General features: G+C 39.5%; 1 protein-coding gene and 1 non-coding gene across 22 annotated transcripts in view; both read left to right on the forward strand.

The window, feature by feature from the left end:
• tou (bromodomain adjacent to zinc finger domain 2B toutatis) overlaps positions 1 to 12,490 on the forward strand; it is a 193,367-nt gene extending 180,877 nt beyond the window's left edge. For all 21 annotated transcript variants that reach the window (XM_074108679.1, XM_074108678.1, XM_074108682.1 and 18 more), the window contains 7 exons: positions 471 to 612; positions 1,091 to 1,221; positions 1,686 to 1,795; positions 2,935 to 3,039; positions 3,587 to 3,683; positions 4,709 to 4,852; positions 5,057 to 12,490. In XM_074108679.1, coding sequence (XP_073964780.1) covers positions 471 to 612; positions 1,091 to 1,221; positions 1,686 to 1,795; positions 2,935 to 3,039; positions 3,587 to 3,683; positions 4,709 to 4,852; positions 5,057 to 5,198 — 871 coding nt within the window. In that variant the 3' untranslated portion in view covers positions 5,199 to 12,490. The remainder of the gene's footprint in view (positions 1 to 470; positions 613 to 1,090; positions 1,222 to 1,685; positions 1,796 to 2,934; positions 3,040 to 3,586; positions 3,684 to 4,708; positions 4,853 to 5,056) is intronic.
• A 1,647-nt stretch (positions 12,491 to 14,137) lies between these two features.
• Positions 14,138 to 14,244, forward strand: LOC141443647 (U6 spliceosomal RNA). The gene has a single exon (XR_012453064.1). It is a non-coding gene; the product is annotated as a U6 spliceosomal RNA (small nuclear RNA).
• Positions 14,245 to 17,709: the final 3,465 nt, after the last annotated feature.

Genomic DNA, 17,709 nt, shown 5'->3' on the forward strand with positions numbered 1-17,709 from the left:
CTATATAGGCAGAAAACTAACATGAACATGCGAATGTGTAACATATATAATAACTAAGTAACAATTTGATCCCTAACTAGGGACGTGAACTCTTGGAGACATGTGTTAAATATATCAACTTCAGAAAAACTGGAATTATACATTTTGCAAACTCTATTAACAAAAGAATTTCTAACATATTTAGGACGTATAAGGGGCACATGAAACAGATTATTAACATGCCGAATATTTCGAACTAACAATAACAATATTTCGAATAAACTGACATTTTCTCTGTATCATTCAAATTTACAAAAATAAATTCAACTTTATCTATGAGACATTAAATTGTAAATTTTAATGTAAATTTTTGTTGTATGGTGGGTCGCAGGAGGTTAATACTCGTTGGTGACTCAGGAGATGTTACCATGACAACAAGCTACACTAAAAATTTGATTGAACCATTTAGTAGTGAATTGTGATGTCGGCAGGTACTGTTGGGAGTGCGTGAACAAGGCGCGCGGCGACCGCGTGTGCATAGTGTGCGGCGGCGCGTGCGCAGGCCGCACCATCCCGTGCGCGCTGTGCTCGCGCGCGTACCATCAGGACTGCCACTACCCGCCGCTGCCCAAGGTACGTGCGGGGCGACCCTACCCTACCCCTACCCTGTATAGTGTGAGGCGGAGGTGAGTCTCAAAGGGCCGGCAACGCACTTGTGATACCCCTCGTGTTAGCAGGAGTCCATAAGCGGCGGTGATTGCGTCCCATCATGTGACCTGCGTGCTCGTTTGCTCCCTCTTATAAAAAAATATTGCTCACGGTGCACCTGCCCGAACGCTGTTACCCTCCCCAGCGCCCCACCCGTTTGAGAGAATCGAATGCCCAAGCGCGCGAGAATGGTTTCCGAGTCGCACCTCGTTATGACATACAGGTAACAGGTACTTAAAAACCGTCGACAATATTCCATTTTGGAGACCGGATACCCAAATGTAGAACCCGAGAATGAGGTCCTGGTTTCGATTCCCGGTCGGGGCAGATGTTTGTATGAATAATGTCGTCAATAGATGACTGTTCATGCATACACATTCTTACCATCTACTTGTGATTCCAGAACCCGCGCGGCAAATGGTACTGTTCGCAGTGCATTGCGCGCGCGCCGCCCAAGAAGCCGCGCAACACTAAGAAGCGAGACAGCAAGCAAAGGGACACGAGCGGCGACCTCGACCAGGGCATGGTGCCTAGGTGAGGGATCATGGAGTATTCACACTTATTGTACATATAGAGAATACCGTTTTTGCTTTATTAAATTAGGCTCAGTTTTATTGGTGATAACCTAATCGATATACAGCGTGCGGTGACTTCCGCAGGCGGTATAACGACTAGTGAAGCCCGAATGCACTCCCGTACCCCGCATGCGGGCCCTACCGACCAATGAAGCCGCAGAAGCAGCAGTGCTTGCACTGTTGTATTTCGGCGTGGAGAGTAAGACAGCCGGTGAAATTACTGGCACTTGAGGTATCCCATCTTAGGCCTCTAGGTTGGCAACGCATCTGCAATACCATTGGTGGTGCAGATTTTATATTATTTTGTGTGGTTAGTTTTACCCATGCTTTGAAATGTTCACGTAACTCTCAATACGCGTTTCCGACTTGCCCCTGGCAGTTGTAAACCTAACTTGACGAGCATTAACCTAGTTACTGTTGCAGCCCGGCGGCGTCGCTGGCGTCGACGTCGACGACGGCCGAGGAGGGGGCGGCGCGCGACGCGGCCACGCCCGACAAGGAGGAGACTGACCACAACCACTCCGCCAATACCGGTACATTTTTTTCTACTTATTTGTTTATACAGGGTGTTTGGTAGCTAACGTGCAAAGCTTTAAGGGGGTGATAGCCGAGGTATTTTTGAACATTTTTAGCCATATATGTCTTAGCAGAAATTTGAGTTTTTTTTTTAAATTGAATATGTAGAAATTTTAGTAAAATACCCAGAATTTGATAGTAAGTTTTTTTATGGCACAGAAAAATGACTGTTCCAACCTAAGATATTTTTAGTAATTTCGAATGCCTCCATTTTGTTTTTGTGGCTAGAAATACACTTAAAAATTATTTCATTATTAAATACACATTTCACTATCCGAAATAAAAGATTTTGTTTACAAATTAACGCTCTTTGGGGTAATATTGACTCGTAACTTGTAATTGACAGAATTTTAATTCTGAGTATTTTCCTAAGACAGAGAAAGACATATATGGCTAAAAATGTTCAAAAATACCTCGGCTATCACCCCCTTAAAGCTTTGCACGTAGCTACCAAACACTCTGTATAAGGTTAAGTAAATACCTGAAGCCCGAAAGTAGATGGTCAGTGTCAGAACCGAGAGAAGTTAAAACGGCCATGGAAATGTTGGCACAAGTCGTATACAGCCAACTCAAATGGCCGGTATCAATTATTTGGTTGGAACTCCGGACTTTTTTTATTGGTTCTATTCTTAAACAGCTTGTGGTGATTTCGGTGGACAAATACACCTGCACTTTTTTTTTATGAAAGAAAAGTCGGGAAAGCATTAAGAAATATTGGAATAAAATTAAATGTCATAATATGTTTAGAATATGTTCAATGGTGTGTGTGAAGTTCCCAATCCGCACTGGGCCCGCGTGGGAACTACTGCCCAAGCCCTCTCATTCTGAGGGGAGGCCTGTGCCCTGCAGTGGGACGTATATAGGCTGGGATGATGATGATGAATATGTTTAGAAAAAGTTTATTCTAATTTAGAAGGCTTCACCATTTTTGAGAAAAGCTTTATATTAGTTTTGCTGCAATAGCAATTGCTGGCTTCGTGTTAGTCTCTGTCTAGCAAGCTATCTTCTCGCACGCAATCTCGTCTGTTTAATACTCTTACTCAACCAGCAATTGCCTACTTCCATGCCACAACAATAATCTACTATTATGTGGCAGGTCCTCCAGAGCCGGCTGCGGAGGACGGCCCGCCGGAGAAGCGCCGAGCGTCCCACTATGTGGGGGGCAACGGTGCCATACAGCACGACGACGAACATACAGACGGTCAGATCATTTATCTACTGAGACAATATATACCTACACAAAAATAATAACATAAAAAGAATCTTTCAGCACAGTGTATTCGTTAATATGCCCACGCCAAATGTGTAGTCTCTAATCCTAGAGGTTGAAATTTTGGTATTTTATTCTGTTCCCGTGGGAATATCGGGATAAAAAGTAGCCTGTGTCATTTCCAAATTTCATTTAAATCCGCCCTTCACACACACATACATACAACTTTTCACATTTATCAGTAGGGTAGAATTCGTTTATCGGTATCCCGCGGGAACTATGCAATTTTCCGGGATAAAAACTGCCTTATGTCCTTTCCCGGTATTCAAACTATTTGTATACCGAATTTCATTTAAATCTGTTCAGCGGTTTAGATGTGAAGAGGTAACAAACAAACAGGCTTACAAACTTTCGTAATTATAATATTTAGTGTGATTAGAAATTTAAAAGAATATTTTTTTTAATAAAATTATAAACTGATATACTTAAATAAAAAAATTCGGCAGCTGTATAAAGTTATAACTGTTTTGCTATGCAGGACCGGAGCCGGATGCGGAAAACGTGCCGCTGCTCTCGAGAGCTAAGAAGGAAAAGAACAACGCTAAGAAGCAGCAGAAGGAGCTGCAGTTCTGCAAGTGAGTACAGTATTTGTATCATCATCAGCTGTAAGACGTCCGCTGTCGAACTAAGGGCAACGACAACTCGCCACTTCCATCCACTGGTTGCCGCGATTCTCGCGATGTCGTCAAACCACCTAGGGGGAGGCTGTCTACGCTTCGTCTTCCGGTTCGGGGACTTTTCACCCCCAACGGTTATAGTGTTCTGCGAGCAATGTGGCTCGTCTGTTACCACTTCAACTTGCATAATCATCGAGCTATGTTGATGACATATTTGTATAGGGATAGGGTATTCGACGCCATTAACTAATGATTCCGGTATTTGATTGATTCAGGCGTAATACGTGCCGTACCGGCGAACCGTATAGAAAAATGACAATCCTTTTAACGATGGCGTTTAGTATCGAGAGGTTCGTGTAACGTTGCTATCTTGCTTGCAATGAGGGCTATCGCGTATGAAATCGCCACTAGAGGCGCTAGTGTAGCGTGAGGTCTCCGAAATGTCAAATCTCATAGTTCTTGGGTGAGCTACGCGGGTTTATTTATAATTAGAATAATTTTGTGAATATTTTGCAATATCTGAAATTAATTATGACAAATATGCGTTCCGGGGCAATGAATGTCTGTGGTTTGACACAGTTTTGTCTTTCGGGAAACGTTTGTCCTCCCTTTTTTTCCGAACAAAACGGGGACTAAACAACACTGTGGCATGCTCGTTATTTTTATGGTACGGTTTTAAGGTATATTAAATATGATTTTAATCTAAACTTTGTTTTCACGCCCGTAATAACAGACTCTGAAAGCCATACTTAAAAACCTCACGCAACAGTGCGCCATCTAGTGAGACAAAAAAACGATAGCCCTCATTGGCTCATTTAGTTAATTTAAGCAATCACAAACGTGACGCAAATGTCAAAGTTGTCAAACGGAACTCACGATACTAGCGCCAACTGGCTGTCACTGAACCCTCATTGTCAGCGAACTGACTATAGCCATTTTTTTTGCCTAAAACTTTTTTTAAACAAAACTCTTGTCTCCGGCAGGGGCCTCCTCTGCGAGATGGAGTGCCACGAGCACGCGTGGCCGTTCCTGGTGCCGGTCAACACGAAGCAGTTCCCGCAGTACAAGAAGGTCATCAAGTGCCCCATGGACCTCTCCACCATCAAGCGGAAGCTGCACGACGGCACGTGAGTACCTACCACAGGGTTCTCTGCCTTTTCCCAACTGTTTCATTTGCCAAACGGTTTCATTTCCCAGCTCACGATTTTCTATGAAACCATGTTAAGTAACTTTCATAAAACAAACCTATACTTGAGACGTTTAGGTAATTTACTAAATGTAAGCAAACCTCAGCTGCCAGATTTATACAACAATATACAAATCATCAACAGGTACAAATGCAAGGAAGAGTTCGCGTCGGACGTCCGACTTATATTCAGCAACTGCGAGGTGTTCAACGAAGACGACAGCCCCGTCGGTAGAGCGGGACACAACATGCGACAGTTCTTCGACGCGCGGTGGGCACAGCTGTGAACAAGATGGCGGATACCATGAAATGGCGGACTGTCACTACGCGCGCCAATTAGGCGAATCGGAATAGATTATAAGCTGAAGCACAGCGTGAAATTTTTTAAACCAATGTCAGTGTTGAATCATGATTGACGTTTAGTTAATTCTTAAACTGTTTACGTGGGTCTTACGAGGGTACTTTTGATGATATTGAGAAGAATTATTGGCCTTTAATCACTAAGAACGTGTGATTATTTGAAATATGTATACTAATGTCAGACACTCGCTGCCTAGGGTTCCATAAATCATCGCTGCTTATGAATCATATTATGCGCAGGCGCGGAATGATGTATTAATATGCGGGTAAATTATTGATTAGTGTCTTTATCCATTGCCCCTCGGGGAGCGAGTGTTCGACATTAGTATAGATTGAATTTGACGTAAAGTGGAACATGGTTCCAAATCAACTGAGACTTGCTGACGAGGGCGTCACTGTATTCTGTATACAAGTGAATTGTTAGAAGATAACTGTTTACAACTTTTTAAATTCCTACTGCCAATCCAAGATAGGATTTAGTTTTGCTGTATTTTTTTAATACAGCCTTCGTTTAAATAGAATGCGGATTAGAAAGTGGTGGTTTCTCAACTTGTTTTGTAAAAGCTAAAATGAAGTTCACGACTGATTTTACAGCCCTGTACCTTCACGTTATCGTAAGCACTACACGACGCAAGCGAAATAGTATCTCTCTTTTACGCTTTATGCGTCAGAGAGAGATGGAAGTTCACATAATTAGTGTCAACGTCAAAGTTAACCGCCGTAAGGTCTACCCGCAGTGAAACAACTTTAAACACACTTATTGTGACTTCCTTTATGAGTACAGTAGCACACACCACGCAGTAACTATTCTATATATCTGTATCTTTCTAAACGCTTTTTTAAACGCCGTGTGTACATATGGCGCGACTTACGTGTGGCGTCACACGCTAGTATTTCTTTCTCTGTCTAATCATAAATTAACCTTAAGAATTGTTACTTTCTGTCTCGTCGACACCTAGCCTCATTTTTAGGATATAGGTGAACCCGCTTGCTAACTACATCATCATCATCTCAGCCTATAGACATCCCACTGCTGGGTACAGGCCTCCTCTCAGAATGAGAGGGCTTGGGCTTGCTTACTTTAATATTGATTTTTTTGCAAGTTAATCGTGGATTTTATTCCCGTCCTTAAGGCCCCTCACCGGTCTTCATCGACCCCTTGGAGTCGATATAGACCATCTTGGGCATCACTGACTTAACGAGACAAAGTTGTTATGCGAGTCGAGCTTATGGCGGTTATAGACGTTGGTTAGGGTCACTGAATAGGAAAAGATTCGACCACATACGACCGACGGTTCGACTAATATCTCTGTTCATTGTGCGGTCCATGCGCTCTCCGCCCAGGACCCAGTTTCTAGAACCATATTAGTCTAACAATATTAGTGTTTTGTTTCATTTTCTCATTCAATTATGAGACAAAAACAATTATATTATTAGACTTGTAAGCTTTGAGAAACAGAGCCTGCCGGTAGGCTGATAAATCGCGCAGTGTATAGAAGGGTTGATCTAAATTTTAATTGTACCTCGTAACCATGGTTACTTCCTCTGGACAACTCTTTAAAACCATGAGTTTCTATATGTTTTTTGTGGTTGAAATTCATAGATCGTACATTTTTCTCGTGGTTAATTTCTCCTAAACACATTAGTGGCATATAATTATAACAGTTTTTTTAATAACTCAGTCACTATTGTTTCTTGGAGAACGGGACAGAATAACAAAGAAAAAGTTGATTGACCCGGGAATTAGATTGCCGTGTCGCCGGTCGCGTGTAGTCGTGCCGTTACTTTACCAGCCTCGTATCAACCTGGATTGTGTAGTTAAAAAAGCAACTCTGTGTAATTCGACACAGTGTCGTATTTGGAATGAGATGATTCTGCGTAATACGAGTAGAAAATTGTACCTACATATTGGTACGTACTATCAACTGGTGCCAAATTGTTTGAGGGTCGTTGAACTTTTCGTTATATCAAAAAGTATTATTGATGTATAAATAGTAACCGTTTCCACCAGAGATGTGCGAATGCGAAGATGCGGTGCGAGTAATGTGCTTGTCATGAACCAATAGAAACGCTTCATTTACCCTATCCTCGCTCCGCTCTGCTGTTTCCACTAAAGCTGCGCTGTGCGAGGATAGGTTAATGATACGTTTCTATTGGCTCATGACTAACACATCATCGAAAACCTCTGGTGGAATCGCAGCTTAAGCCGGAATATTTTAAAAGATGGTGTGTCTGACTGGAAACAATTTGTTAAGATTTTTTATTGATTTTTTTTTTAATGAAGTCATGAGTTGCACGCGGTACTTTTTGAACATCAGTCAATGAATGGAATCACTTGTCAACTACAATTATAAATTCCTGAAGAATTTACTTTACATGTACTGAAATATTTCGGATTTCTTTGGATGAGGGTTTTTTGAGAGGCGAAATATCGATAGATGGCGTTCGTATCGTGAGATCCGTTTGACGTTTGCTCGCGACCGTTAACCAATCACGAACGTGACAGAAATGTCAAACGGACCTCACGACACTAACGCCATCTAGCGATATTTCCCCTGTCGAAAATCCCTCATTCAGTAATTAACTGAACTGTAGAAATGATTTAGTTAACTATGTAGCCTCTTTTAACATCGGTCTCTTATTCCCGACTTTAATTGGCTGTAAAAACATGTACCTTTGCCATTATTGCAGTTCGCCAACAGATACAAAATGTGTATTTATTATATCAATTTTCATTTTTACACATTAAAGTTCAATGACCTCTAATTTTGTAACTTATAAAGACTATGAGAAACATTCCAAATGAATTGGATTTAATACACGAGCACAGGTCACAATTTGAGACCTTCTGAATCTCAACAACTAGCGAAACGCATGTGATTATACTATGAAGCAACGCACACGTATATACGGTGTTGAGTGTATTTGTATTTAAATAACTAGCTGACTGTACATAGTAGACTAACGAGGTTAGAATTAAAAAAGTATTACATAGAGATCTATTTTTAAGCATAGAGAAGATAGAATATTGAATGTCATTCGTTTTTTTTTATTATTTGCGCATAGCAACGAACCAGTATTTTTAGCCCGCGTGGGTATTCGTTTTTTAAAATAAATACGTCGACTGTACGTTTTTTGAAAGAGTTTTTTTCGGTGGCCAGTTATTTTAACGTAGGAAAGTGTAAATGTATTGATGTGTAAAAATTAAAAAAATAAAAGTTGTCTATTTCAAATTTCGCTGTAGGCGACAGTAATTATTAGTATAGGGATAGGATACAAGTAAAAATATAAATGAATAAGTGAGCCTGCTGCCGCGGTTGGTGAGAAATTATTTCAAATATATATTATATTTGATTAATTTATTCGCAGACCTGCTTTCAGTGTAAGAACTCCTGTGTTATAGCTCAGATTTACGCACGTGCTCTATTTTCTCGCTATACTAATGTAAAACACTCGCTGCCTACGGTGCCATAGGTCATCGATGCTCTAGGGATGCTCTAGAGCGGTGCGTCATTTATCGATAACCATTTGTCGATTCCTAGGAAACAAATGTGCGCTGGCATGGCGCGTGGTAGATTAATATGTGGGTAATTTAATGATTACTTTGTCTATTGGCCCAAGGGCAGCGGGTATTTGTCATTAGTGTGGTTCATACGTCTCTATCCAACTGAGTCAGTAAGAAAGGGACGCAGATTCACAATGCGAGCGTCGGCTCTTATGCTAGCCAACCTTATCCATTTATTTTTGTGTCACAGTAGTTACGTTAAGTCAAAAGTGGCAATTTTCGATGTACCTAGTATTTTTATAACAGCGGTTACATATCTATTTCAGCACTCTCAAAAATATTTTACTAAGCAAGGATACTAAGGTACTCCATATTATGTTGCCGCGGTAGCTAAGGCCGGCCTAACAGATGATAGTAGCTTGGAAAGGTCTGTCAAGAAGAGAGCGGTGACATGACTGTGTGAATCTTTTTTTTTACATTTTGACATTAAATTAGCTGACAGACTTTAATTGATAAGCAATAAAAATTAAAATATACAATTTAATTGTTCATTTTAAAAAGAGCAGTACTGTTTTTTAATGGGTTCAAGACACGAAGAAATCTTATTAGCTTTTGACAGCTGTCATCTCAGTACTATTGGTAAACAAATATTAATGACATTGACAGATATTGAACTAGTCGTTTCTAAAGTGTATAAATAAACCCCATGAAATCGCTACTTCGTATATGTTGTAACTAATTTTTCTTCACTTTAATTTTATTTATTCATTTTGTAAAAATAAAGAAACAAATAGAGCCCGTTAAATTTAATGTGTTTTGTGTTTATTTACACCATTTGTGATAAATAATCAGTTTGGAACTATAAATATGTATTAATTATTGCCGGCATGTATTATATCTGAATCTATATTAATTCACGGATTTCAAACGTTTTGGCATGTTACAGACAAAATATGTAAATTTTTGCACTACCTAATATAATATGGCAGGCAATGAACATTGGTCATTGGAAAATTTTACATAGAAAAAAATGCTACAAAGCTGTAAATGGAACTATAATAATCAAATCATAATAATTTATTTATTTTTCAATAGGTTTTATGTTTGGTTTTTTAACAACAATCTTGGCCGGTTTTTTATTGCAAAATACTTTTACAAAATAATTATCAGCAAATAATTAAATAACAGTGCGATATGGTTTCATATTTACTTGTCAGTAATTATTTAAAAGCGTTTTCCTGGTAGAAGACATGCCAAGATTGTTTACTATACGAGTATTTATTTTGTTAAAAATCGAAGTAGGTATTGCTTTCGTCGTTTTCATACTGAATGTCAGAGCTTGATTCTTCGCATCGACCCGCTGTTTTGCCTCGTGACATTGCACTAACAAAATGGACGCGAATCGTCAGTCACACGCGTATATTTCATGTTTACGTCGAGCGAATGTCGCGTCAGTTACAGGGGGGCCTCACTCTCGTATTAAATAATATTAACGTAAGCGGTACGGCAAGATACGAAGCTCAAATTTTGCACTTCGTAATATAGGGCCATATTTATTGAATAGCAACGTATTTTGTCGGATGAGTTCGTGTTTATATTGCTTCCTCAATAAGCTTTTGTAAACTTCAGTTAGCTAGTTAGAAAGCGGGATAAATATGAACTTTTCCGATAAAATACAATGTCAAAATATTGTTCACCACATCTTTAAGCCCAGCTCAGAATTGCAATTAAAATCGTGCAAGTTGCAATACGCTGCGAGATTTGCGAGGCCCAATGAAAACCTATGAACAGGGCCGGGTTTAGAGGTCGGAGGCCTTGGGGCAACAAAGGAGTGGAGCCCCCTCCCAAACTATTTTACAAATAAAATAATTATGTTTCTACAAAGGAAAGTTGTTTACTAGTTAAGTGTAAGTAATTCCGAAGTCTCTATAGCGGGGCCCCTGTTTTTTGGGAGTCCCCGGATGCCCTCCCCTAAATGCGGCAGGGCAGGGCGCCTATGAAGAGGTCAATGGAGCGCCGCAATGTAATGCAACTGGGACGATTTTTCTTGCACATCTATAGGCTTTAGCATAGCAACGATCATTTGCTCTGTCAACTTCCAATTCGGGAAACGTTTTGTAAAAAGTATTTCCGACGAGTCATTTTGATTTTTGACATTTTTAATTTATTTTTAGAACTTATTTATTCTTGTTTTTTTTTACTGTCGGTGTTGCCGGCGTTTGTGAATTGGTACTTACCGTCGTTTGTTTTTGTATGGCCATAATGGAATATGTATGGTTAAGTAACCTCAAATCAAAGTATGTTAACCTTTTCGACGCCAACGACCTATATATACGTCCATTACTTTAATGCAAAAGCAACCTTCGTTCAACTGTGTTAAGGTTCAATTTTAGGTATTGCAATATAGAAGCCTGTCGTATGGGTGATGTCTTTTGTATTTGATGTGGCGGCGAAAAGGTTAAAAAAGGTTTGACTTAAATCACCCGAGATAAATGTGTTTAGCCAACAATTGACCCAATTACTGTTAAATTTTGTAATGTAAACGGTTGATACAATATCCATACAATATTATACGAACGTCAGTATCGTTCGTTATTATAAAAAAATTTGGAAAAAAAACATACATCTTCTCAGTCGTCGTTTCGTCCATTTTAATAATTACATTTCAAATCAAATAAAAGATGTAAAAAAAAAGTTAAAGAAAATCTGCGTCTAGCAAAGGCAAAATAATGTTTATATGAAGCATTATAAAGTCTTTCGTCCTTCAGTCAACTGACCAACTGTTCGTGTTTCTTGACATGAAAAATCTCGCTAGATGGCGTTAGTATCGGGAGGTTCTTTTGACTTTACATCTTGTTCATGATTAGCTCATTTAGTTACTAACCAATCACAGTCGTGCGTGACGCAAGTGTCAAATTTGTCAAACGGATCTCACGATACTAGCGCCATCTAGTCTCGTCACAGAAACTCATTGGTGTAAGGAACATGGTTTAAATTTTGTTTAGTTTGTAATGTTAATGGCCAATTGTTGAAGTCGTTGTCAGTATTATTCTGGAGTAAGCCAGACGATTTGGGTTCGTGACAGGATTAAAAATACTTTTTGTATTTGGTTTAACTCGTAAATAAGTCTCAAACAGGTCTACGGTACACAAAATTAATATACGTGTAGTTTTTTTTTAATCTTTGCCAAGATATGTTTTGCAAACTATACTCTACTGCCAGTGTGTGTGGTCGATATTTGAAGGGATGTCGGGTTTCGGGCGACGGACGGACAATGTGAAACTAATTTACTTTAACTTAAATGAAAAAAATGTGGCTCTCAGCATGCTTTTTAAATTGTACTTAAAACGCTTCAAAACTTAAAATTTAGTTCCATATTTCGTCACTTGAGGCGCATGTGTCGTCGCCATTTTAAACTAGCTCCGTTTCTCCTTCAGAATAAGAGCGAAAGGGACGTAGTCAAATTTGCCTGTCTAATGTGTGAACTGGCTATGTGTCTCCTTTTTTCTTTCTGGATGAGAGCGAGAGCGAGTTGGTCAGATTTTTCCTGTTAAACGCCTGACAGCTTGGAACCTGTCATGAGACATATTTTGGTAACTGTCCGTGATGTATGGATAAATGATACAAATGTTTTACGTTGTGTGCATCGGTTGATTTTAAGTATAAATGAATATATAAATTATATACGAATAAATAAATAATTTTGGAAGCACTCTTGTTTTGTTTAATTTCTTATTAGGTGATACAAACATTTTATAAAAAGTAAGTAAAGTTTAAATTTCAAGACGGCCGAAAATATACATTATTTTGACCTAAATTAATAATCAATGCAAGTGAAATAATAGCTTTTAAATAACGACCGACGACCTAAGTATATTATAATCCTATGGGTAACGGGCATGCAATAAACATGAAAAAAGAGTACGACAATAGTAGAAAAAACCGTAAAAGTAGGTAATAATTTAGTTTTACATACGAAATGGTGCCATATTAAAACTTTTTACGTCGAAAATGAGGCAGTCAGAGAGTAGAGTCCTCACTTAAATTCTTCTTTCGAAACGTAGCATCAGGCCCTATTGCAAAATTCAAACTTCGTATCTTGCCGTCCCGCTTACTTTATAATTATTTAATACGAGTGATGATTGAGTACGATACGAACTTCGAATTTTGTAGTAGACCCCCTGCTCTTATGTACGGCGTATTCTTTCGAAACCGTAGCGTCTCAAGATGGCTACTCTCCGACCCTCGTGCAGTGAGGAAATGACGTATTAACGCTAAAATAGACTGCTAGTCTTCAAATGTTTTTTTCATACGACCAATATTTATTAATTTCAATAGATTTCACAGCATAAGGCCGCGGCCACATGAAATCGCACGACGCTCGTTTCCAGTGTCAAATCTGGTCACGTGGCATATAGCGATAAAGCTGAAAATGTAGAGCTTTCGGCAAGAACACTGTTATTTTTTTTTTCATTCATTCCAAGTTCATTTATTTGTACCACTGCCACGACTGCTACTAAATGAGATCATCTTCCAAAACCAAGATCAATCCTGCAAGAAACCATCTTCGCTGCTGCTCGACGCGGCGACTTGACGCTACTTTTTCGAGTCGCGGAAAATTAAAAATCACCTTCAAAATGGGGTCACGTGACCAGATTTATCGCTGCAATGAGGGCTATCGCGTATGAATTCGCCACTAGAGGCGCTAGTGTAGCGTGAGGTCTCCGAAACGTCAAATCTCATAGTTTTTGGGTGTGCTAAGCGGGTTTATTTATAATGAGATTTTTTTTGTGAATATTTTGCATAACCTGAAATTAATTACGGCAATTATGCGTTCCGGGGCAATGACTGTTTGAGACAGTTTTGTCTTTCGGAAACCTTTGTCCTCCCTTTTTTCCGAACAAAACGGGGACTATGCAACATGTGGCATGCTCGATATTTTTATGGTACGGTTTTAAGGTGTATTAAATTTGATTTTAATCTAAACTTTGTTTTCACGCCCGTAATAACAGACTTTGAAAGCCATACTTAAAAACCTCACGCAACAGTGCGCCATCTAGTGAGACAAAAAACGATAGCCCTCATTGCAATCGAGCGACGAGCGACTGCATGTGGGGGGACCTTGGGGGCTTCCTTCACATACAGCATTCCAACAAACAAACATTCTCGTAAAATCTTATTTCGTGATTGTCCTGAGGTTGAGGAAGGGTTGAGGTATTAAAATTTATTGTTTCTAAACGGAACTAGATGGCGCTTTTATCAATGTCCATATATTCTCAAGTTTTAGTAGGAAACCTACATCGCGCTATCAAAGTTTTTGAGCTAAGTGAGTATATATACAAAACAAATACCATACTAATTGTACTTGCTTCGGCAGTACATATACTAAAATTGGAACGATACAGAGAAGATTAGCATGGCCCCTGCGCAAGGATGACACGCAAAATCGTGAAGCGTTCCACATTTTTTTGACAATCTATATTAGGGTTAGCCGACAGTGGAAATGAGGAATCATTTTGTCTTTGGTGATATGAGTTGTTTTGCGCTTATAATGCTATGTGCGTATTTGACGTACAAAATGAGCATGTAGTGATAATTTTTGTAAGATATTCATATTGTAAGTGAAGTGAAGTATAGTATAACTAAGTATAAAGGTAGTATTGCATTACAGTACAACAATGCAATACTTACTACCTTTTTTTTTGCGATGTGATAATGCTTTATGCATACTTCCGTGGAAAGTTATGTGTGGACGGACTCTTTACTTAGCATACCCACTAAAAACGCATCGGTGTTTTCCTACCTTTACCTATGTCTTTCAGAAATATAAAGTCTGTAACTTTTGTGGTTTAGTTAGACCAGTGTTTTTCAATGGGGGTCGCGACCCGTCCATACTTTTATATTATAAATGCGAAAGTGTGTGTATTTGTGTGTATGTTTGTCCGTCTTTCACGCCGTAACGGTGCTACAGATCGACGTGATTTTTGGCATAGAGATAGTTTATGGGCCCGAGAGTGGCGAAGGTTAATTTTATCCCGAAAAAATGCACAGTTTCCGAGGGAACAGCGCGCGATAACCGAATACCACGCGGGCGGAGTCACCGGCAAAAGCTGTAGGTAAGTGGAAGTAACGTATTTGTATAATCACCGTAAGATAATACAAATAACTAAGTGGGGGTAAGCAGGGGGTCGCAGAATATTTTTCATCACACTTGCTCGTAAACAGTGTCGTAACATGCAGGCTACCTTGGTTGCAACCCCCCAAATAAAACCCTCGACCTTAATGTGCTTGTCATGAAACCCGGGGTCGGTAAATGAGTCATTCCGCGTACACATTGTCTTGTCATGAAGCCCAAGGTCGGTAAATGAGTCCGTGCCCGTACTGATGGCGCTGCGCGCGCTGCTGCAGGACTACATGGACCACATGCACACGCACGTTGCGGCGCATGCCGAAGGAGGGGAGGTAGAGGGCGACGTTGCCAAGAGCACAGCCTAAGGTATCGCCAATATTTGGAAGAATTATATTTTTTCTTTTACAAATATAAAATTTTACTCGCAAATGTGATGAAAAACATTGTATGTCGCACGGGCGGTACTAGAATTACGAACATCGACTCATTAAAGCCCTCAGTCTTCGACTTCGGGCTTCTAATAGACTCTCGTTCGTAATTCCTTATTTACCGCCCTTAAGACACAATGTACTATTTCAAACCAAGGGGGGCTCGTCCTGAAAAAGTTTGAAAAACACTGGCTTAGACTGTACGTTATTTGTCAGTCACTGTCATTCAAACGTTACTCTTTTCAACTCCAACGCAAAAAGAGGGATGTTATACCTAAGTTTGACGCCAATATCGTTGTCTATGACATAGTAGCTCTGAGATGGATGAACCGATTTTGATACGGTTTTCTTAACGTTAAAACGAGTAGGTATTCTTTTGGTGGTTCTGAGCATTGTTTCAATAAAGCTGCTGTTTTTGAGATATGGATCTTCGAAATGAAAATATCGGGGGATTTTCAACTTAAAAAACTAACAAAACACTAAACAAAATAAACTATTTCATTTCATTTCATTTTTATTTCATTTCATTTCATTTCATTTCACTTCATTTCTTTTCTAATAGATATATACAATAGGTATTCCGCTTGTATATGTCGGCAGCCGATCGTAAAATCCGCCAGATCATGAAATTCCTAGGCATATCGTGAAATGGCGTCATTTCATGATATGCCTAAAGTTGGCCAGCGCCGTATCACGATGTGCCTGAGAAACAATACGGCAGATTGATTAGAGCAACGCATTCGTTGATATTCCTATTCCTATACCGGACACATCGTGATATGCCGAATAAAAGAAAAGTTAGGTAAGTACCTACGACGAGCGAAGCGAGGAGTGATTAGTTCTCGTATGAATTGTGACTGTAACCACAGAATATATAATACTTAGCACTCTGTAACGCACGAGCCGAGCGAACGAAGCGAGCGTGCAGAGCGGCCGGCGAAGTGCCAGAACCGGTAAGGCGACGTTTCATGATATACCTAGGAATTTCATGAGCTGCCTGAACTGGCCAAATCATGAAATGGCGGCGTTTCATGATATACCTAGGAATTTCATGAGCTGCCTAAACGTCAATAGGCAAATCGTTAAACGGTAAGTTTTTAACGATATGGCGGATATCCCTTAGCCAATTCATGAAATGGCGCCTATTCACCATATGCCTAGGAATTTCGTGATCTGGCCGATTTTACGATCGGCCGCCGACATATATAAGTACCGAGTGATTTATTAACGTTAAGTACTAGGACACAAGGTGTTGTCGTGTCATTTTAATTAACCTAATTAAGCTCAGTTATGATTGTACGATCGTCTGATACGCCTTATCTTATCTATACGACTATAGCCGCAGATTCCCCATAGCTTTCCCTGTATGCCAGGAAAATCTCATGGATTTTTCCATAATAAAGCTACTATATAAGCGAGACATAACTTACAGCCTTATTCATAAAAAGTTAGAGCCTCCTTGAAGGCTCCTTGAAGGCCCGATGCTAAAAAACATGATTCATAAACGTCTGTTAGCGCTAATCAGTCGATCAAGGCTCTGCTAAAGTTAGCGGACCGTAGACCCTCCTTTATCTCCCTGCTAAGTCACAAAATGGCCGCCACAAGTTTGAACAGCTGACTTTGACAAGAGCAAAAAACCATACCGAAGATATTTTAGTGAAGGGTGAAGTTACGCAAAGATTAAAAAAAAACCAGGAAAAAATATTTTCAGGAATTTGTATTTAAAAATCCTCTAAATTAGCAACAATAAATTAACAATAAATATGAAAAAAAATATTAGGATGATTAACATAATTATGGCTTTTTGCACAACATAAACATGCGGATCGGAAATGGCGGGAAAACAAACTTCTCGCTTTTTATTTTTTTTCCTGCTAATTTGCTGTCACTGCTGTCAACTTTTTTTTTTTAATTATCGATTAGGCCATTTTTTGTCTTTGATTTGTCAAGGTGGCCAACATAACGCGTCTAATCAGTCTATCAGCGGCTCAACAACTAGCAGACTGCTAGCAAGCGTTTATGAATCATACTTCTTGACAACCGTCTAACAAGCTTAATCAGTCTGCTAAGTAACAGACCGATCAAACCTCAATTAAGGATTTTTTATGAATAAGGCTGTAAGTCAATAGAGCGAGATTTTAATCTATTGTTACCCATCTCTGCTGGTAGTCAAATCGTCATGTCAGCTTTTCGACATTCGTGGTTTTATAAGTAACCAAAGATTGACAGCCTTATTCATAAAAAGTTAGAGCCTCCTTGAAGGCTCCTTGAAGGCCCGATGCTAAAAAACATGATTCATAAACGTCTGTTAGCGCTAATCAGTCGATCAAGGCTCTGCTAAAGTTAGCGGACCGTAGACCCTCCTTTATCTCCCT

This window comes from Choristoneura fumiferana, chromosome 27, assembly GCF_025370935.1.
Source record: "Choristoneura fumiferana chromosome 27, NRCan_CFum_1, whole genome shotgun sequence".
Lineage (NCBI taxonomy): Eukaryota > Metazoa > Arthropoda > Insecta > Lepidoptera > Tortricidae > Choristoneura > Choristoneura fumiferana.